Source organism: Rhipicephalus sanguineus, unplaced genomic scaffold (assembly GCF_013339695.2).
Source record: "Rhipicephalus sanguineus isolate Rsan-2018 unplaced genomic scaffold, BIME_Rsan_1.4 Seq951, whole genome shotgun sequence".
Classification (NCBI taxonomy): Eukaryota; Metazoa; Arthropoda; class Arachnida; order Ixodida; family Ixodidae; genus Rhipicephalus; species Rhipicephalus sanguineus.
In genome coordinates, this window is record NW_023616358.1 from 1 (window position 1) to 23,212 (window position 23,212).

A 23,212-nucleotide genomic window follows, 5' to 3' on the forward strand; every position below is an offset into this window, starting at 1 on the left:
AGAACAAATATTTCACACGTTCACGATACATGGCGTTGGTAAGCTTAAATTCGTTTTGTGCTGTAGAATTTTTTTACAATTGTTGTTCCAAAGATAGCTAAAGTTCTAGATTTATGGTATTTTTCTCCTTTTCTAAATTTGAAGAGAAGTAGTTCTAGCATGAATCTATAGACTTTGTTTCAAAACTGGAGCTGAATATCAGCTAATAATCGTGTCGCGTACTCGAACAAAAAATGAAGCAGTTTCTTGCTAAGCCAGCTACAAAACAGGCCCCCATAAATGCCTTTTCAAGTTTTTTTGCACACTATTACATCACAAGACACACTTTGTGACGGAGAAGGCGCTGGAATTCCTTTTTTGTCCTTTTTTAAGACTATGGTATACCAGTGGCAATGAGACCAAAAGCTGCGGCTAAGATGTTCTTCTTGAAATTGAAAGGCAAAAGAAAATAATGACGAGATCAATGCTCTAGACAGTCAGGAAGTGAAAGAGAACCCGAATATACAAGACCTAAGAGAAAAGCTAATACCTCAGACATGGATGGAGTTCATGAATGCATTTACAGGGTTCAGTGCATTTGGTAACACCACATTGATGTAATTTGCCTTAATTCATAGCCGCAATTTTATATATAAGTGGTAATTCAGGCATAATTGGGGTACTCGTCCTTATCTACAACGACACAAGAGACAGAAAGGAGCTCAAATGGTTGGTGTACGTGAACAGGTCCGACAGAGCCTCTGGCACAGCACAACAGTGCACATTTTGTACCACAGCTGGAGATGAGTTGCACCAGAGTTTATGAAGTACCCCTCTGTATGACTTACTTCGAGCCTTTTCGTGCAAGAAATTTGGCGAAAGGATTGCAGCTTGGTGCTGCTCCTAAGGCAATCGGACAGGTGTTGTGCCACTTTTTCAAAGACCCATCATGGGTCAGTGGAACACATACGTCCCACTTTTTTCTTGTAAACTAATGGTCGTATTTTGGTGAAAATTTTTTCATACTATTTCTAAGTATTTATTTGGATATTCCGCAGGCCTATTTTTTGTTATGCGAAAGATATAGATGACCCCACAAAGGGTTAAACAGAACGCATTTTCCTGGTCCCTTCAGGTTCTGTTTAGCGAGAGTCTACTGCACATGAGTTTGCCTAAGTTTTGTTCTTTTTTGGCTCCGTGTGACCTGCAGCCACTTTGTTGCAAGACTAAGTTACCACCTAAACCCTTTCAGACTCACTCATTGAAATCAGCTCACGAGGTTCACAACAAGCCTTTCTTGTTTTATTTATTTATTTATTTATCATAGTACCCACAGTGCCCAAGGGCATTACAGTGGGGGAGAGAATACAGTATTTCGATACAGAATACAGATTCCAACACTTCAACATTGCAATAAACGCAATTAACTGTCAACTTACGTAGTGATACACGGGATATAAACAACATAAATCGGGTTCATGGTAGTTTTGTCCTTACACAACTGCGCGAGTACACTACTGGACACCCAGCAGTGAACTTGAAAATAGCTTCATGTGAAGTAATTTCTGCTACTTCAGGAGACAACTTATTCCATTGGCCTATCGTCCTGGGAAAAAATGACATTTTAAATGCGTCAGTCTGGCAGCTTATTTCCTTTACCTTATAGGCATGATCTAGTCGATGCGAAACGTAATCCGATTTGTGAAAGTATCGCGAGCGGACCAGACCTGTTTGGTTATGAAATACGTTGTGAGAAAGTTTCAACCTCAGATATTCCCTTCGTTTATGTATAAGTTCCCAACCAAGCCTTTCTTTTGCTTTTGAAACACTGAAATTCCTGGTATAATCAGAGCAGACAAACCGAACAGCCATCTTCTGGATTCTTTCTAAATTGGACACGTCACCTGCCTTCCATGGATCCCACACTGCACAAGCGTAATCTAAGATAGATCGAACGTTAGATATGTATAGTTGAGTTATGGCCTCAAATAGTAACTTGTTTGCATTTCTGCGCAGGAAACCAAGCACACGTCTGGCTTTAACTGTGAAGTGATTGATGTGACGGCTCCAGGAAAGGTCCGGTGTGAAATATACACCAAGATGCTTGTGTTCGCGAACTGACAGCAGCCTGGTTGAATTTACAACATAAAATGAGTCATGGGGGGCCTTTTTCCTAGTGAAACACATATGCACTGTTTTTTTTGCATTAATAAACATACGCCACTTATCACACCATTCCAAGACCCTGTCGAGGTCGTTTCGAAGAGTAGTGCAAACATGGGAGCTATGTATAATTCTGTAGAAAACACAGTCATCAGCAAATAATTTGATATGTGATGAAATACCGGAACAAATGTCATTTATGTAGATGAGGAACAATAGCGGACCCAAAGCTGACACTTGGGGCATGCCAGAGGACATCAACTTCCCGGGATGCTTTACCATTGATAATGACCTTTTGCCTTCTCAAATTTAAATACTAGGGGTGTGCAAATATTCGAAATTTCGAATATTTTTCTAATAGTGTTTGCTATTCGATTCGATTCGCACTGGAATTTTACTATTCGAACTATTCGAACTTCCCCAAAACAAATACAGTCAACGTCCGATTGCAACTGACCCCTTCAGATTTTTAATATGCTTCACCTCATTACACCCTCGTATTGCGGCAAAGCTGCCTTTCAAGCTCCGTTACGGTCGAACTTTGCTAAGACACAATGTCCGATTGAAAGTTGTCCCTAGATTTTCAATGTGCTTCACCTCATCACAACCCTGTATTGCGGCAAAGCTGCCTTTCAAGCTCCGTTACGGTCGAACTTTGCCAAGGCACAGTCACCGTCCAATTGGAAGTGGTCCCTAGATTTTCAATATGCTTCACCTCATCACATCCCCGTATTGCGGCAAAGCTGCCTTTCAAGCTCCGCTACGGTCGCAAACGTATTAACTCAAGAAAACGCTGGTCCCAACATGGAGATGAAAGATGTGGCAGAGTTGGGGGCTAAATAATGCTTTATGGGGCCTGAAATTTGGGCAGGAAGCCCGAAAAATCGGACGCCGAAGCTTTTTAGCATACAAAATTTCATATTTTCTTATATATCGACGTCTACGAGGCAGATTTGGAACTCCGGACTTGAAGGGAGCACACCCTTCTCCACCACATCAGTTGGGCTTCCACAGAAGTTGAAAGAGGAGGAGAGGCTGAGGAAATGGCATCTTTGCCTATCACATGTAAAGTGTTGTCGGCAACACTTTGGTTGCACCAAATCATGTACATAAATAGAATTCGGCCTCTACATTGCCTCATTCTTGATAAGACAACTATGAAACACCACCCTGTCAGTGCTTCATCAACCTAGCAAAAAGAAACACTTTCCTGTTGCTATCTCATAAGAATATGCTTACGAATCCTCTCTAACTTTTTTTTTTCTGCAATTTCGCTTCGAAGTATTCGAAAAATATTCTAGAAATATTCTAGAAATATTCGAAAAATATTCGATTCGATTCGCACTCACACTTCAATAATCGAATTCGCTTCGCACCCAAAATATTGCTATTCGCACAGCTCTATTAAACACTAGTTTATCCAGTTCACAACCGTATCGTTCAGATTATACATTTTTAGTTTTTCAATTGATAAAGAGTGGGGTACAACATCAAAGGCTTTTTTTAAAATCTAGGAACAAGCAGTCAACAGAGAAACCCTTATCTAAAGCACAGGATAAGTTGTGTGTCAAGTAATTGTGTTGTGCAGGAAAAACGACTACGAAACCGTGCTGCTGAGGATTAAGTAAGGAATGCATGTTCATGTGAGTCGTAACATTGGTAAATAGAACATGTTCAAGTATTTTGCGCGCAACACTTGTAAGTGAAATGGGCTTATAGTTTAAAACACTACTTCGCAGTCCACTCTTGTTAACAGGCACTACATTAGCAAGTCTCCAGTCATCGGGTAACAAAGATTCTTCTAAAGACTTAGTGAAAATGACGCACAAGTATTTAGATAGTTGGCGCGGGCACAGAGAAAGCAATGCAGGTGACAAACCATCGGGCCCAGTAGCTTTAGAGGCATTCATGGATTTGATAATGGTCTCTATTCCATGCTGGTCAATCACAATATCGCTCATTTGTTCTGCCACCACCTCAGTGGGCCGTACGAAAGAGTCAGTCATGTTAACCCGAGGGGTGTACACTGAACTGAAAAATGAGATAAAGCATTCAGCCTTTCGACATCATTATGGATGGTGGCACCGTTGCTATCAAGGGCCGTAATCGATAAGATATCTTTGCTGTTTGTCTTAAAGAATTTCCACAGTTCCTTGGGACGTTTCTTTATGCACAGGTGAAATGTATGAAAGCATTTACCTTTAGCTATTTCCAGAGCCGCTTTCATCTCTACTGTTTTTTGCTTGAGTTCATCTCTAATACGTAATGAAGGGTTTTTTCTTATAAACAGAGTAAACACGCACACGCTGCCTGGCCCTACGTTTCATGTCACGTGAATACCATGGTTTACGTTTGCTGCGCCGAGTAGTGAGAACCCACGATGGCACATGCTTTTCGCGCAGTTCCAACATTTTTCCTTTAAATGTTTGCCACAGTCCTTCAACATTCATAAATTCCGCCTACGTTTCAAATGTGTCATAGAAAGAGTTTAGAGCGAGGGGATATATCACAGACGCGTGCTTTCTCATAGCTGAAAATTCGACGGGCGTTACCGATTGGATTTTTCACGTATTGCAAGTTCATATAATATTATCCAAAACAAAAGCCAAAACAACAGTAAACAAAGCCACAAGTGCATTCGAAGCTGCAAGCATGAAGACTAGGCAAATATATTTACTACCCTTCATTCCGATGGTGGCTGAATGATCGCAGTGCCACGGTTCCCTCTCGCAAACATTGTAGGACACTATGGTGCATATTTAGACACCACGAGAAAGAGACTGCAAGACGAGTGCCATACGTAACACCTTCAACTAGGGCGCGGCCAACACTTGCTAAAAGCAAATCACAGAAGATGAGAGCCACAGATGAGCCAATGCAAATACCTTTGCACTGCCAATAAAAGGCATTGTCATAGGAGATGAACGCTGAATTCAAATAAAAAGCTAGAAGCGAGAGAAAAGACAAAATAGACAAGGGCACTCGTCTTGTTGACTATGGTGCATGGCACAACCAGCAGCCTCACTCACCCAGAAAAAACTTGAGCGAACCGACTGGTGCCACTGAGGCGGCGTCTTCGGGCGCTTTCAGGGGCTTGGCACGCATGGGCTTCACCTCGGGGCCCGACGGGGCCGTGCGGGTCTCTTCACTGCCACCTCCTTCGTCCATGGGGGAAGTCACGGGCGCCTCCTCTGTTGCCGGCAGCTCCTCGTCGTCCTCGTCCGGAGGCTCGGGTTTCACCTCGGGCTCCTTCTGCACAGTCCAGACAGACCCCTCAGACCTCTCGGCCGCGCTGGACCTGTCCCCAAACTGTACAAACGACATCGCAATGTGGTACTCATTCAAGCAGCATGCTGTCAATCCCAACAATGTGATCTTGCCCACACTACTACACCGCTGCAACAACTAACGTTGCAAATGGGGCCAGTTGGTAAGAGGTGTGGATAAAAATGGTGTGTCTAGTACTACATCCAGAACAACTACAGAATGGGAGGACAGAACTGTGCCATCCTGTTCTGAAGTCATTCCTGGTTCTGGGGATTTTTGGTAGTAAATGGGTCTATGGCATGGAGGCTTTTTAAGTGCTTTAGCAAGAACTTGCTTACGTGCTGCTGCCACGAGCCTTTCTTGCTCACTATTGTCCTGAAAGGAGCATCAGGTTTATGGGTCTTAGCGAAGAACACCGACAAAGTATTCAATCGGGAGTCCACAATTGCTCTGGCGAGGTTCTGCAGTTCCATGGATTTACAGAGGGCTTTACCCTTGATTCTAGTCGCAGAAGGCTTAACTTGAGCAAAGTCTTTGAAATTGCTTGTACCGCCTTTTCGTTGTAAAGGCCAGATGGGATGACCACAAAGCTTCCCTCTTTATCGGCTTGTAGAAGGGACAGAGCGTGGTCCTTGCAGAAACCCTTGTCTGTCATGGCTTTCCCTCTTTAGTTGTGCTTCTTAAGCGTGGTCTTTGCCAATGCACCCTTCTTCGTCCTCTTTTTCTGCTACGCGGCGGTTCAAAGCAGTACAGTCAACTGCCGATTTTTCGGACTCCCTAGAGCCCGCGAAATCGTCCGAAAAATCGGGCAGTCCGAAAAAACAAATTCATGCTTTTTTATTCTGCTCAAGTGGTCAAATCGCCACAGCCACGTCCGAAATAGCTTTAATGCCTCCCAGTACAATTATCAGGCATTTTGGTGCGCGCCCAGGCTCTCGCAAATACATTCGGTACCTGCCGCGAACCCCGCTTAACTACGTACGTGCCAACCGCCACTTTTGCATCTCGTGATGAGCGCCGCTGATAACAGCAAAGCGCGGAATATATTACGGCTATCTCGCATGAAGCGTTTGTAAACGATGACGCGGAACACAAAGACTGTGGCGGAAGAGCGGACGACTCGACCGGCTTTCCCCGATGCGTGTGCGCATGTAAACATGCGCACACACATCACCGAATCGCCGCCGATACGCAGCATTCGCTACCGTGTCAAGCCGATCGTTTCTAGTTGTGTGCAGCACATCGCCAACTAAGCTGACGCCGTCACTTTACTGTTGCTGTATCGTACGCACGCATTTATCATGAAAGGGTTCGTGATGCGCACTTAGTTCCTGACCGCACACGGGCGCGGCAATGGCGAGCTGGTTTCGTCCGCGAAGGCAACGCGTCTACGCGGCGCACTTAGCGGTCTCGCAGAAAGAGGCAGCAAGAATGGCGGCGCGGCGCATTTGGGTTCTTGCCTATTAAATGCGTGCAGTACGCATGCAACTGCGCTAGGCCACGTGTACTGCCGAGCAGTTAACTGTAGATGCTTATCGTAAGGGTTATCAGCGATTAAGCTGTACTGGCCTGTTTGACAGCTGCTGCCATCACGCCTCCGTGCATTTCCGCTGCTTATTCGTAACATCGCCGCATGGCGCCGCGATAGCGGCCCCTTTGAATTTGTGGTCTGCTTCACCCCATAACACGTCGGCATTGCGGCAAAGCTGACTTTCGGACTCTGCTACTGTCTCAAACAGATCGACTCGCGAAAGCGCTGGTTCGAACCTACGAGATGATAGACGCGGCAGAGGTGGGGGCTTCAAATAATGCCTTTCGGACCTGCAATTTGGGCAGAAAGTCCGAAAAATCGGACGCGCAATAGCTTCAGCGTCCGAAATTTTGGACGTTCTAGTACATTGAAGTCTATGGGGCTGGTGACGGTGCCGCGAGAGCGTCCGAATTTTCGAGCATGTCCGAAAAATCGGCAGTTGACTGTATTTCGATCCTTCTGCCAAGACATCTACGATATCTTTAGGTAGGGTGGTGTATCCTAGTACCAGCGCTTCACGTCTAGCTTCCGCTTCCTTAGGCGGCTTCTTGGCACTCGCAGGGTTTGCTTGATCATACAACTCCACACACCCTCGGTGGCATGGGTGTGCACAAGCGAATAGATTACTAGATAGGCAATTATAAGCAGTTTGCATATTCTTTTATCTTCTGCTTTGAATGCGCATGCGCCTGGGATATTTCACGTCGTGTGCAGCGTATGTTTATTTTCAATGAATTCAGTTGGAGTACAGCGCCGGTCCCGTCATGTCTTTCTGTGTGCTCTTCAAAAAGAAAAATATGTATTACCAACTAACCCCACAACGCGTTTCGCTACAGCGCAGATTAGTATGCATGCATGGACAGAACTGTTGCAAGTGGCTGAGCAGTCGCTCTTACTGCTGCTTTGCTTCCAGTGCAGAAACAACTCAAAGAGCCTGTCTGTTATTACCCATTCTACATTGCTGCGATTAAAACTCAAATTGGTCAAATAAGTCAGCCTTTTTTGCATGCGGAGAATGAAGATTTAACTTGCACGGTTATCTAGTTTGAACATTTCGCAATATTCTGCACCAATGGCAGCATTGACACTGTACTGCTCAAGGCAGTGTTGGCCCTGCAATCGCCTGTCAGCCATATGCCGATTAGTATAGAGGCTGTGAATCTAGAAAGCAATCACAGGTGATGTTGCATAGACATAGTACTAGCACTGCAAGTTCGTGCCGAGCGAGTGGCGTACCTTGACACAGTTGGCAGTGGAACAGTGGCCTCCTCCACTGCAGCCAGCAGCACCTTCATCTTCCTCTCCATCCTCTTGCGGTTCCTGCTTGGGATGGCGTCCCTGGTAGTAGAACTCAATCAGGCTCTTCACCGGTTTCCAGGGCAGCTAGGAACACAAAGGCATTCTCAGCTACAACAACAGGATGAAAAATATAGATGTAAACGTAAAACATCCATTGTCAATATAACACGAAATCGGATAATAATAATAATAATATCTGGGGTTTAACGTCCCAAAACCACGATATGATTATGAGAGACACCGTAGTGGAGGGCTCCGGAAATTTCGACCACCTGGGGTTCTTTAACGTGCACCTAAATCAAAGTACACGGGCTTAAAACATTTTCGCCTCCCTCGAAAATGCAGCCGCTGCAGCCGGGATTCGATCCCGCGACCTTTGGGTCAGCAGTTGAGCGCCATAAGCACTAGACCACCGTGGTGGGGCAACACGAAATCGGAGGCACGGTTAGGAAGCCAGTGTAACTTTGAGGGAGGCCCACAGAATGAACCATTCTTGTGGTCCAAATTTATAGGCTGTTTATGCAAGGTTCATTCCAGCAGTGTGCAACATGTCTATAATGAATTCAGTCTATAATCGTGGATAGCTTTTCAGTTGAAGGAAACAGTGGGGCAGGGATTCTAGCCCTTGTCCTTTCTATTGACAGCATTGTGCAAAGCAGAATTATGTTGAATGTATTTACAGAATAGACGCGCAAGCAAGCACTTCATCTTACACGACCACCAAGAGGCAAGTGTGCAAAACACAGCTTTTGAGGAAAGTTTGCAGACAATGCATTTGGGACACATTCTGAACTGACTGTCTGCAAATGCACTATGCATATAATGCTCCCATTTATATGAAATGCCGGGCAGTTAATGGCGGAATATCATGTCCTAAACAAATGCAGAAACACATACAGGGTGTTTCAGGAAATGTGTCCAACCTTCTCAAAAAATCAGGAAAATGCGATATTTGATCAGGGCTTTCAGAATTGCTTTTTCTGTAGCGGCAGGAATCTTAAGGTAGTTAAGGGCATCATTTAGGACAGTAATTAAGAAAGTTACATTAACTTTTTTAATTAGTGCAGTTAGGAGGTGATTGTGTCAAATGGGAGAATTGAAGTTCTTCATGCGAGGAACCCATCTGAGCTTTGAGATTTCGAAAAAGCGTCCTCTAGTAATTGTTGTGGCGCAATGAAATTCAACGAAATGCAACGGCTTTCAACAGCGAAAGCCATCGAATTCGGTTGAATTTCATTACTTCGTAATTATTACTAGAGGCCACTTTTTCGAAATCTCAATGTTGGGATGGGTTTCTGGCACAAAGAACTTCAATTCCCCAATTTGACACAGTCACCTAACTCCACTAATTAAAAAAGTTAATTTAACTTTCTTAATTGCTGTCTCGAGTCATGTCTCTAACCATCTTAAGATGCCTAGCGCTACAGAAAAAGTCATTCACTCATTTTGGACGTCTCAGAAGAATATGGCAGTTGCGTTCTTCCATGTTTCTGTTTAGGTTTCGCCATTGAATTTGGTGAATTTCATTACTTCGTAATTATTACTAGATGCCACTTTTTCGAAATCTCAAAGTTGGGTTGGGTTTCTGGCATCAAGAACTTCAATTCTCCCATTTGACACAACCACCTAACTCCACTAATTAAAAAAAGTTAATTAATTTAACTTCTTTAATTACAGTCCCAAATAATTTCTTTAACCATCTTAAATTCCCTGCCACTACAGAAAAACCAATTCTGAAGGCAGCAATCAAATATCGCATTTTCCTGACTTTTTGAGAAGGTTGAACACATTTCTTGAAGCACCCTGTATATGGCCACTCACAAAGTCCTTCTTGATGGCACCGAAGTTCTTGCCACATTCGTCTAGGGCACGAGCGAACAGGCCCGCCTCAGCGGATGTCCACGTTGGTGGTGGGGGCTGGGCCACGCGGCAGCCTGCGTCTTGTTGGCAACCATGGTGCGAAGCCACGAAGTCCGAGAGTCCACGCAGTGCCGTCTGCAAGCACTCGGGCCCTCCGCCTCCTTCGGGACCCCACTTGTTCATGGCGCGGGCAAAAAGGCTCACCGCCTTGGCCATAGACAGGTACTCTTCGATGCTCTGCTCCGACAGGCTCTCGGGCCGCCACCGGAGCGTCTCCAAGTCTTCCAGGCGACGCCCATCACTCTCCCCTGAAACCGAAGCACCTCTTGCTAAGGAACAGCCAAACACTATGAGACCATTGCACTAAATCTAGGGAAGAGGCACAAGAAAAGCAACCCACCATGAAATTCCGAGTCAACACTCCCCTCCCTTTTGCGCTCCGCCCAAAATTTGTCGTCAAAATTTCATTCTTTTTTTCTCCCTCGCATAATTATCGCACCCAGAACTGGGCACATGACATCTATGATGTATTTCAGGTTCCCGCAAGCAAAAGCATGGCCTTCGAGATCTGTATTTGCGGAGTGATGGCGTCTGTGACACACTAGTTAGCAAAAGTAAGGTCTCCAAGATCTGTGTCTGTTGACCAGAGCTGTTGCACTGGCATGGGCTCATCATCAAAGGTGCTTCGATGCCACGCTTCCCGCGGCCTGATCGTGTTGCCTTAGCATTTTTGAATCACCGGAATGTGACATGCCATGAACAAGAGTCAGAACACTTCTGAGGAAGTCGATGTGCACTCCCATTTTTTTTTCTTTAACATTGCAGCTGCTCCAAGAAAGCACCCCCCACCCCTCTTTGCCAGCAATTTCAAGTTGAAGGGGTGCGCTTGCTCGTAATTTTATCGTACACAAGTCTGACACACCATAATGTGCCATGTGGTGTGCTGAGCTTATGTGTGTTTCCCTTCTTGTGCCTTTTATCTAAACATGCAAGACCAGCATACCCACACTTCCATCCTAACATCGTACAAAGGTTTGCCTGGATAGTTAACGACTAACTACAGGCCTAGCGCTCTAGCTTAGCAGTTGCTGTGCAGCTCTTTAGCTATCAGCTACCACATCACTTAATGTGGATAAGCAAGTAGAAGGTGCCACACTTCCTTATTCCAATACAAATGCAGCAAGCAATGTAACAAAGACTAGAGAGACTCTCTGCTGCTTGCATTTGCAACCAAAAATAGTTCTACCCATATCAAAGATGGACACTACTTTGATATGCGACACTTTAACATTAATACCCCGGTCACACTGGCAAGTTTAGTGTCATTTTCAGCGAGTGCACTTACGCCCCCAGAATGGCACTTTGGCAGGGCGCTGCTACACGAGAAAAGGGAAGTGCACTTTGGAAATGATTGTAATGGCGATGGGTACTTAAGTAGCACAACAAGTATTTGTTACTTCAGGCAATGTTTCTTAACTAATACTGTGTTACAGCTATAACCAGCCCTTAAAATAAAATTTACGTACAAAAGCGGCGGCTGCAGCCATTGCACGGCGTGCGCTGGGCATGCCCCTGGCGGTCGGGGCTGTAAACTGCCCGACAACGAGAATAGCAAAGTAGTTTTTTGTATTATAGTATGTTTTAATGCATAAAAATATTCCTAATAAAGAAAACGATAGTGCAAAAATGCTATGAACTCGGCTTCGGATAATAATTTATTTATTTTCGAGCCACTGCTATCGAGGCTAAACACTCCGTCTCGGCGAAGTGAGTTTGGCGAACGCACTCGCCGGCAAGTGCGCTTTGCAGCGAGTGTCACTAAACGTTCCCGTGTGACAGCGTGCGAATGGCACTAGCGGCGAAGTACACTCCCTCAAAGTGCACTTAAGTTGCCTCGTGTGACAGGGATATAAGTCTCACGTTGCGACCAACCACCACAGCACATCAAATCTGCTTGTGACCAAGACACGGCACAGAGGGTCTCTAAGCAAGACACAATTTCACAGAAGCTTGCTGTCCACAGCTTGTAGTCAGAATATAAGAATATGAAGTAGTTATCCTGTAGGGGTGTGTTAAAGATCAAGAACAACTGCAGTGCAAAAATTACGAACAGAGTTCTATGACAGCACTACTTGTATCGTTTCTGCAGTGTTGTCTGCTACAATAACCTCTGCAGTGTTGTTATACTTCAAAACAAAACCCTTACCATTGGTATGACAGGTAATAAAAATGGCAAACTATCAAATAAAGAAAAGGCATTTGCCAACGTACAATTTAAGAGATACGCCTTAATGAAGAGCTGCACCCGATTTCAGCCCCTGAGGGTTGACCAATATGAGCCTAAAACATGGCAAGGCACAAGGCCAAGACATGCACATGGTGGTTCTTTCCATATGATATAAAATTAACATGTGAACCTCTCAAACATTTGTACACAGAACTACTAAGGCTGTCTCGTAAAACATCCGTTAGAAAAAATTAGAAATGGTCTGTATGATGCTTTTTTGTTAATACTGAGGCACAACTACGGAAGTCAAACAGCTAGTGCCACACATGTAGTGAAAACTCAATATACACAAGGCATGACTTGAATGCCCAATCACTTTTAAGAGCAAGTGCCAATTAAATGTCATAAGGAAGCATGGAATGCACATGCAGCGCAGCAACCGTCATTACTTATTCACCTATGTTGGCTGTTTTCTTATCAGCTAATCTAAAAAAATAAAAGGACAAATGAGAAGGAATGCGTGCCTTTTAAAAATGACCATAGCTTAAGGAGAACTAAAGAGAAAAGTTGTTGTATCTGCACTGGTAGACTGCCTTTCTAAGATGACAGAAACCCCATTCTTACTATGAGGAGAGCTTCAAACACACACACCAATCTGTTTAGGCTGACAAAACAGAACACTATCTCCGCCATCATTTTCACGGTGACAATTTGCTTAATAAAGAAAAACAAACAAAAAAGGCGAAATGGCTATGGCCGTTTAGGTTGCTCCTCATTATGTGCTGAAGTGTCAATTATTTTTACTGCACGCAGGCACCCCAGCATTGATAATGTGTCTTCTTTTTAATTCTGGGCCATAAAAGAAGCTTATATGTTCAAGAGAATTTTTAAGTTCATTCTCACTCTGAGCCCGATGCCATGTTTACTAATAACACAGTAATGCATCCCAAACAAATGTCAAAATCCACAACATCCCAATTGACTGGTGTGGTGACTTTTCAAGGCAAAGTTTCACTTTTGCGTCTTCTCGGCTTTATATAGAAGAAAAACTTGTGATTTACTCACTCATGTATAGGCACAGCAACAAAGCATACAGCCTGTACACAATTCAGAATGATAATTTACCAATATGCACTAGTTTCCTTGAAATCACTCACCTGGCCTCAGCAGTGGAGGCACAGTGGCCTGGTACTGTCGGCCTACTCGAATGCGGTTGCGGTTGTTGTTGCGAGACTCATTCTCCCAGTACGAGTCAAAGTCCGCATCTGCATGACGATAACATAGTAGGCAACCCGCACAAGAATTTGCATAGCCATATCAACACAGCAATGCATATAAGACAAAACTCCTTTTCATCCCTTTCGCACACTACTTGAACCACGTCAACCACTTCTTGAGCTGGCAGGATTGCCTGCCCAGCCACCAGTGAATGAAAAGCCATTGCAAGAATAAACAGTGTGCATTACAAAAGCGCACCAGTTTATTTGCATGTATGCTTGAATATGTACAGTTTCTCAGATTGCTAATAACAATAATAATAATAATGATACTTAATTGCTAGGGTTTTACATACCTAAACCACAATATGATAATGAGGCATGCCGTAGTGGAGGGCTCCGGAAATTTTGACCATCTGGTGTTCTTTAACATGCACTGATGACGCACAGTAGATGGACCTTTAACATTTGCCTCGATCGAAATGCGACCCGCCGCAGCCGGGATCGAACCCGCTGCCTTCGGGCCAGCAGCCGAGCGCCGTAAACCACTGTACCATCACAGCGGATAGATTTCTAATAATACAGCACATACATAATAATAATAATAATAATAATAAATATCTGGGGTTTAACGTCCCAAAACCACGATATGATTATGAGAGACGCCGTAGTGGAGGGCACCGGAAATTTCGACCACCTGGGGTTCTTTAACGTGCACCTAAATCTAAGTACACGGGCCTCAGACATTTTCGCCTCCATCGAAAATGCAGCTGCCGCGGCCGGGATTCGATCTTGCGACCTTCGGGTCAGCAGTCGAGCGCCATAACCACCTAGACCACCGTGGCGGGGCTACAGCACATACATAAGACTTGCTAATTGTATGTACTTTAAGCAAAGCATACTCCTTGCTTCAGGTGGACATGTGCCCTGCCAGAGTTATGTGTACTGTCCAGTTTACAAAATGCCATTGTGAAGCAGAATATGCAGGTTATAAAGCTCTATTTCTCTTTTGTAGTAATTAACCCTTGTATATATCCGGGAATTCGCATGAAAAAGAGAAACACAAATGTTTATCAGCACGTGCTCCATGTTGTCGGGAATTCAAACTCACAATGGGGCCTCAAGGATTTCAAAGGCAAAGCATGTGCACTCCTGAACCCACACACACTTCAGAGTGCACTGCCCAATATTGCATAATTATGCTGCTCCTCGAATTTGTATGGCTTTCCTGTTTTGTCAGCTCCTCTACACACATAAGCAACATTGTGGAGTAAAAGTAAAGTTAGTGGCTATAAATGTTTTCTATAAAGTTCACTAGTGTAGCTGTTGGAGCACGTTGGTAATCAATAAGTACATTTAGCAAAGCATGAACCAGACAGGGATGAAAAAGCACATGTGTGTGTTACGTGCATGTGCATCCGTGTTCAGTTTGCACTTTTTCGCAAGCATCTCAAACAACTTCTATTGGGCTTGCCAACCGAGTTGAATGTTTAAAGCAGTTCTCTCGGATATGAAGCATGCAAAAGAGGCCACAAGTGATGACAGACTGATCTAAAGTAAATTTCATGTTGCAGCAGATGCAAATTATGCAGTCAGTAACAGGTTCTAGGCACCCTGAAAGGCAACTGTGGTTGGGAAAAGCTTCAGTATTGCTACTTTGTTCCACAACATACCAGCTTGGGCCATTAATGGCATACAAAGATATTTTCACAGTATTAGAAACTCGCACTTCTCATCTATAGAAGGGCGACACCTAGCAAATATGAAAGTTCAAAAGCGCGTTTTAATCTGAAACTTAGGTTAGTCTCGAAATGCCAGATCAGGCGTCACTTGACATTCTTGTGACATCACACAAGAAAGAGCAAAACATTCTGACGAAGTGTAGCAGTAAAGGTTGGTACAACGATGCTGCCCACACACAAAAGAATAAGCAAGCAAGAGTGCCGCATGTGTACATATGCACTTACATGTGGCAGCCACAGCGATCACAGGTACAAAAGAGTTAAGGCATCGCGACGACATAATGCGTACATCTCCCAAGTACTGAAATGAAAACTTGATTATTGAAAAACCCATTACCCATTACTGCTTAGGGTGCCCTTACACTTGCTAGTATCTTTTCTAGGGCACAAACCTTTAAAGGGATCGGCAAATGGCCAGAACGTGTGATTATGTCCTAGTGAAATTGAAGAGACTGAATAATAGAGCCTGATTCAAGCATCCTTTCTCTCGCATTTAAAAGTCACAAAAAAAGGAAATAAAAAAATGGTATGTCATACAGCCTAGCGGAAGACCCTTAAGTCGGGATAATGGAGTTGTTCTGTTTTCCGTACGTAGTCTGATGCTTTCACGCGCACCATAATTATACTAAAAATTAGAGTACGTATATTATTATCCATCCCTGCTCTATTCTGTGCTGCTTACAAGGCAAAAGGAGTTGCATGCTGAGAAGCAGCACTGCTTTCGCGGCAACTAGTGAAACATGTTGAGCCATGGCACATGCGCGCAGAGTGCACGCATGTGCAGCAAACCGCCGCACACAACCATGAACCGCTCTAGCGCTTCCACTGCTTGCAGCATGTATTGTGTGTATGACTTCACAGTCTCCGCAGATCGAAAAATTTTGATCATGAGAATGTTTCAGGGCATTTTCTCTGTTACCATTCCGTGATTAGATACTCTGACCAGTAAGCACACTGTTGCGCCAAAGAAAACAGGTTCCATAAAAATTGGCAGTCAGTCCCTTCAATTAAAAATGAACGAGGCCCCAAGCACCATGTCAGTACATTCAAGAATTGTATATGTGAGTCAGTACAAGCCAGAACACAAGCAAGCTGGGCAGGAATTCAAGTACACCATTTCCATTCTAGGCGACAATTAGTGCTGTGCAACAAAAAGATGCCCCAAAGGTTGCAACTGTTTCTAGGGTGCTGGTATATTGGGAAAAGAAAACCTTGTTTTTTAGCTGAGGCCGAACCATATCAGGAATGCCTGTAAAATTTGCCACGACTTTCAATGTTCATCCTACAACTAACAACAAAATTACCTGTCTTAAACATGCAAAAGTGCTTCACGTTGTGAAGGCTGGTGCTGCATTTGAACTGGGCTGCAGTACCGGTCATTGTAGTCTTATGCCTATAATAAGCGTAGACTATATGCAATTCCTGGGGAGTCACCAATTAATTTCATTTCTCACTTATTAATCTGAGAAACGCAAAAGACATCACATTTTTCGGCCTCTGATTTTATTTCCTAAGGTATGTTTTATTTTATAGCATTAAGTTATACAAAAGGGTGACACTAATACGAAGAATTATTACATTGTGAACTGAGAGAGCCACTGTAAATAACCATAATTTATAATGTGCTTGTTAAAATATCACTGGCTCACAATTTCTTAGAAAAGGAATTGATCAAGCGGCTCACTTCTTTGTCACACACAGCCTAACAGACAATGAGACCAAGGAAAGTATACGGGCATTATTTGCAGTGTTAACTGTAGCGTAGTAATTATGACACAAATGGAAAAGAATTAAGGTGGACAAAAACATGACTTGCTGTCGTTGAGGGCCGAACCCAAAACCTTCAGATTATGCGTCCCGTGCTCTACCAATTAAGTTACAGCAGCAATCATTCCCTTGTGCACTTTACTGAGTACTTCTGTGCGTGTAATCCTGGAAGCATTACCAAGTGCTTGTTAGTATTACTGCTACAAGTACTAGTTTGTGAGCTAGTGCAAAATTTTTAAAGCAGTAGCTTCTATTTTTTTTTTTTCAACAAGCGCTATTATTTTTTTTTTCAACAAGCGAAGTTCTTTGACAATGTCATTACATCAGCATCGGGCTATATGCCTGAAGATCACAAACACTACTGCACTCAGGTAATCAGGAACAAAAAACAAGAACTAGACGAAGGTTGTGCTAGCATCTTTTTGCCAGTTAGTGTTTCTTAATCAGTTATACACGATAAAGCATACCGCGTCTCACATCTAAAAGGGTCACACTCGGCAAGTACAAAGGTTGCTAAACATAGCATACTTTGACACAGTTGTAAAGATGCCATTCCTAACACCAGCCTAAAAATTACTTATTGAGTTGTTGCATGACTGACAATATTATTGAGCACAAGAGAGGAAGGAAGTTGTGTCCTTCCTTGCCCTCAACAATATTGTCAATGGTTTCATGACAAAGACAAAAACTTGCTGATGTGTTGTAAATCAAGCTGGGTATAATGGTATTGCTCATTTATTATAAGAGAGTGGCGCATGCATCCCTTCCATACAAGCCCATTTGCAGCAGCTGCAGAGATCATAGGAGCAGAGCACATGATGTGATGACTCATCAACAACCCAAGTATTGAAATTCGGAATTGGCTCAAAGGAACAAACATTCCAGTGAATTATTCAAAGCACTTCAATGCTTGCCAGCACACTTTCCAAGGTTTAAAAATCTTGTGCCCCCATTTAACAGGTTTTAATTACATACAAGTTCCATTTACATATAGGTAACACAGCAAAAGGCTGTAGATTCAAAGCCGTTTACTGGTAATGTGTAGCTGAATATTTACTCATTTTCTAATCAGAAGTATAATAGGAATAACTATCAATTCCAATTAAGACAATCAGTGTTCCCCACGCAGCAGGCTTTCTTTTGTTGCGGCCACTTAAAAATACCTCATAACCAACACAGCAGCACTTTGAATTGGATTTCTTTTGTTAAAAAATTTCTTCATTAAAACAATGTAAGCCTTCTGTCCTGATTCACAATACCAGCAAATGAAAGAAAATTTTCAACGACTTATTTGCAGCCACAAAGATAACCTGTATGGGCTTCTTGTAAGGGGACACTAAAGTTAAATATTAAGTTAATTCATACAAATAAATTATTCATTCAGAACTCTGTTTCACCATCACTGTATAATTATTAAATGAGAAAATGAAGGTCAAAGCTTCATATATGAATCTCACATCAAAACCTCAGCACATGATTGTCAGTGCGATGTGACAAATTCCTATGTCTTTCCCCTCTCCCCCTTCTTTCATTCAAATGAAGGAAAGGATATTACTTTTAAGGGCTCGTTTTTCTTTGTCAGACACAATATTAACGAGAACTAACAGAAGATAATGCAAACGAAACGATCAAAGCCTTTTTTGCATATTTTAGCCACACTGGTTCAATAAAGTTTTCTGAAACTTGCTATGTTAAGACTGTGTCCCTTAAAACAGGATGTAAATCATATTTAGTGACAAACAATTACATAGGCGCTAGCAGACACTGCCAAAACTTACGATGTGATGGCAAACTGGTGCGGGCAGTGTCACCACCTGCATTTTCTCGCTTACCAAGGGACTTCTCGTGCTAAGGTTGGTGCTTTCGGTATTGTGAAACCGTAATTTACTAATACAAGAAAGATTGTTTTTCTCATTAGTGCCCCTTTAACCATCAAAGAAAAAAAAGCTTTGTGCTACAGACACATGGATGATAATTGTTTTCTTTCGTGAATCTACTTTGTGAGCTTCTCGGAGAACTAGTCCACCACATTCAGTGTCCCTCTGCTGTCATCTACCACCCTCTTAATTTTCTCGCTGTTAGAATGTTCACACTGCCGATTAAAATGGATCTTTTGCCAACTCAAAAGCTACTTTTCCAAGTAAATTCGTGCTAAGTTGGCCAATCTTTTTCCCTTTAGTTTCGTCCTTTAGTTATTATGAACAAATGAACACCAGTGCAGACTTCTGTCATAGTCTTACATAATCTTTCTGCAATACAAGGTGCTTTTTAAGCTTTGCAACATAATACAACATCCTGCACCACAGCTGACAACTTGGTATTAAAGGGACACTAAAGAGCAAAACGATTTTTCTCATATTAGTAAAGTACTCTTTCGCGATACCAAAAACACCACGTTTGCTGCGAGAAGACGCTTAGTAAGCGAGAAAACGCGCAAGAACAAAATGTAGGTGGCGACGCCACCTTGAAGTTTCTGGACCATTTGCCATGACGTCACATGTTTTGACGCCGCCTACTAGGGACTACATAGTTCCTAATCGGTAAAAATGAAGTACATTGTCCTCTGAAGGGACCATAGACATAAAATACCAAGTTTGAGGTAATATTGTTGGGCCAATGGCGCCAAGATGTGATAAGTACACTTTGAAATCCATGACGTCACGTGGGGAGCTTTCGGCGTGAAATTTAAAAATGAAACTTTGAACTTTATTTTCTCTTCTATTAATAAACCTATGATGGTGAAATTAACGACATTAGAGTTCTCAGAGCACAATTTATCAATCTAAACCGATTCATTGTTTCTCTTTAGTGTCGCTTTAAAGAGGTACTGACACCTTTTTTCGAAGGCGAGTTTACTCTGCCATACAAATCTCCTGTATGCAGAGACGGCTCTGAACAAGTGTGAAGCTCAGCAAATGCTGATAACATATTTTATTTTGATATTAAAGTCAATTTTTCTATGGCGCACCTACCGACATCGACACTATCGTGACGTCAGGCTACAGTACTAATTCTGGCAACTTCACGCAGCAATCTGGCTAGTTGTGGTGACGTCAGGTACCAAAACTTCCAAGATGGCCGCTTGTGCGTCAAAAAAACATTCAAAATGGCCTCTTGTGCGTCACCAACGGAGCCACGGTACGGAGCGGCTGTGGAAACGTCACTATATATTGTGCGAGCATATGACAAGAAGCTAATACCGCATTGCGACGTCAGGGTACAGTAGGAACCGAAACTAACTTTTAAAAATATACTGTAATTACTCTTTCAGGGTGTACTCGTGCTTAGCACTACCTTTTCTAGGCTCTTAAGAGCCTGGCCTTTCATTTGACGCAAAAAACGACAACTGAAAATTTTCGTGTCAGTAACCCTTTAATGCAAGTTCGAATAGGTTTTGTTTGCAGCAAATTAGGGCTACCTTGTGAACTTCACGAGTGTGCTTGACAAGTTGCGAGCTTTGAACTAGGAGACGAATGAAACCAAGGTCTCGATTGGACTCTAGCAGCTTCTGTATTCAAGCATCCTTAATTCTGTAGCTATATTAACGCAAGACTTGTCATGTGTATTGTCACAACTAAGGAATAAATATCACAGCCCAGGTGCCTGTTACCTCATTGCACAACGATTTTTATTCCTACATAAGACTGAACTGCCTGCGTCAAGCTATAAGCGCTCCTTACTACTCTTGAGACATTATACCAACAGAAGTTAAGGCAAACTCGTTGATGTGCACCCATAATCCTTGCAGCATCTCTGAACATTGAGCCTACTACATAAACACACGAGGAAACCTCGAATGCTCTGCAAAGCGAAGGAGGCGAGTTTCGCCCACATTTCAACTTAAAATCAGGCAGAGTATTTCACTCATCATGTCATGGTACACCAAATCGCTTTCTGCGTAGTGCATATGCTCTTTCGCGCTCCTAACCATATGCAACTATATTCAACCATCTCTGACCACTCCTAGCCATGTAATCACAAGCCTGGCAGCAGACGCTATTAAACTTTTAACGGTTACGAGAAAGAGCCGAATGAACTTTGCCAACTTGCAAGCGTTGCAGGGCATCTACTCTGAAGCGTTTGCGCGTGCCATGCATAACGCAGGTGCGCTTATGAGGCCGCGTTTAGCGACGCCACACATGGCCACAGACGCTGTGCGTCGTGCATGGACGCAGCAGCTGCGATGTGCTTCGACACAGGCGTCGAAAGGTTCGTCCGGTCAGAGCCCCGGAACAGGCCAGCAGTCGTACACGCCGAAACGGCCGCGAGCGCGTTTTCTCTCTCTCTCAGAGCAGAAAAGAGACGGAAAAAAATATATGCCGAGCTTTTTTTTTTTCTCCCAGTTACGAACGAGGCTACATCCAATGCCGCGCGTCATACCCAGTCCAGAAATTGGTGTCGACGACGGAATCCGTGTTTCTCGCACGGAACAGGGCGAGCGGAGGGAAAGCGCAGCCGAGGAAAAAAATAAAAGCAAATTAGCGAAGCAGGAAGGACAGACTTCGCCGCTGGGCCGAGCGAATTTGCGTCCGCGTATCGTGCACCGGCCGCGCCCTGAGGCTCAGCTCGAGTGCGACCGAGCACGCACGGTGCACCCGAGACGTGCAATGTACGCAAATCGCGCGTCAATTAACAGCAGCACTAATTGCGTTAAGCCCAACCATCATCGCTCGCTCGGGCGAGCGGTTTCCTTCCCCACCTTGCCCCCCAACGTCGTCGACGAGACCGACGGCACTCGCTCGAGAAGTCCCAAGGCTTACCTGATACATCCATTAATGCACGATGACTAAACTTGAGGCTGTCCGGCCCTTTGCATGTTTCATGTTAGCGGACGCAAGCGGCGGGAGCTGCACGGGCTTTTTTCGAATGTTTACGAACTGTCCAAAATAAACTTCGGAATCCCACACAACCACGGAAACGCCGAACGGGTGAGGCGAACTTCTCGCGATCGACGTCGCACGTCGCCAGCGTAGGACACTTCAGACAGCGAAAATGAATGTGATCGCAGAGACTGTCCAATAGCGCGCAGATATTGTTAGACTACACGGAAGGTAATTAAAATTTGCTAGAACGGCACATAATGAAACCACTCTGCACAAAATACACAATGTTTGCGTTATAGAGTTAATATGTGTGTGTCTTTATTACCATTGGCATCGTCATCACAGCGTACGTGAAAATACAGTTAGGGTGGCTAGAAGGGGAGGTGTGATGACCGGGCGGCAAAAGTTGGCCGCCATTCGCGTGAATGCCGTGGGGCGGCGCTGTCGTCGGGGGCGCCGTCAGCGAAGGTGGCCGTTCTCTATTCTCGGCAAGAACGCTTCAGTGGAAATGCGTTACCAAATTATATAAAACTTTAGCTGATAATGCAGTTCCTTAGTCAGCGCACCGTTTGTATTGCGCTACTGGTATCATGCGGTTGTGAAATACGGTTTTGTCCGAGTTTTGTTCCGACGGAAGCGAGCAGGCCGTGAAAGCGAGGCTTACAGGGCTGTACCCAGGATTTTTTTTCGGGGGGTGTTTGTGTGGAACGGCTAACTTTGGCAACTGGAGGTCGCTGTGAAGCCGTGCACGTATTTTAGTGTCACCCGAAAAGTCTTTAGAAGAATCTTCATTACCAGATGACTATATGACTTGTAACTTAGTGCCTCTTCACAAGAGGGGACCGTGAAGTAGTGTTTTAAACTATAGGCCCATTTCCCTTAAAAGTGTTGCACGCATAATACTTGAACATGTTCTATTTACCAATGTTATAACTCATGAGCACGCATTCCTTACTTCAGCAGCACGGCTTTCGTAGTCATTTTTCCTGTACAACACAATTACTTGAATTGACACACGACTTATCCTGTGCTTTAGATAAGGGTTCCTCTGTTGACTGCTTGTTCCTAGATTAAAAGAAAAAGCCTTTGGCGTTGTACCCCACTCTTTATTAATTGAAAAACAAACTGTATAATGTGAACGATACAGTTAATTGTGAACTGGATAAACGAGTATTTAAATTTGATAAGGCAAAAGGTCATTATCAATGGTAAGACATCCCGGGAAGTTTATGTGTCCTCTGGCGTACCCCAAGGGTCAGTCTTGCAGGGGCGTAGCCAAAAATTTCTTTCGGGGGGGGGGGGGGGGGGGTTCAACCATACTTTATGTATGTTCGTGC

The 23,212-nt window shown here is 43.7% G+C and overlaps 1 protein-coding gene across 2 annotated transcripts; it reads right to left on the reverse strand.

Annotated features, from left to right (window-relative positions):
• Positions 1 to 5,171: 5,171 nt before the first annotated feature.
• On the reverse strand, positions 5,172 to 22,095 carry LOC119378735 (arginine-glutamic acid dipeptide repeats protein; the record flags this gene model as incomplete). 2 transcript variants are annotated; one of them, XM_037647769.2, is given in 5 exon segments in its annotated part: positions 5,172 to 5,451; positions 8,177 to 8,323; positions 10,061 to 10,407; positions 13,484 to 13,591; positions 21,813 to 22,095. In XM_037647769.2, coding segments are annotated over 5 exon segments (895 nt in total), but the record flags the coding sequence as incomplete, so codon positions are not given.
• Between the last annotated feature and the right edge of the window lie 1,117 nt (positions 22,096 to 23,212).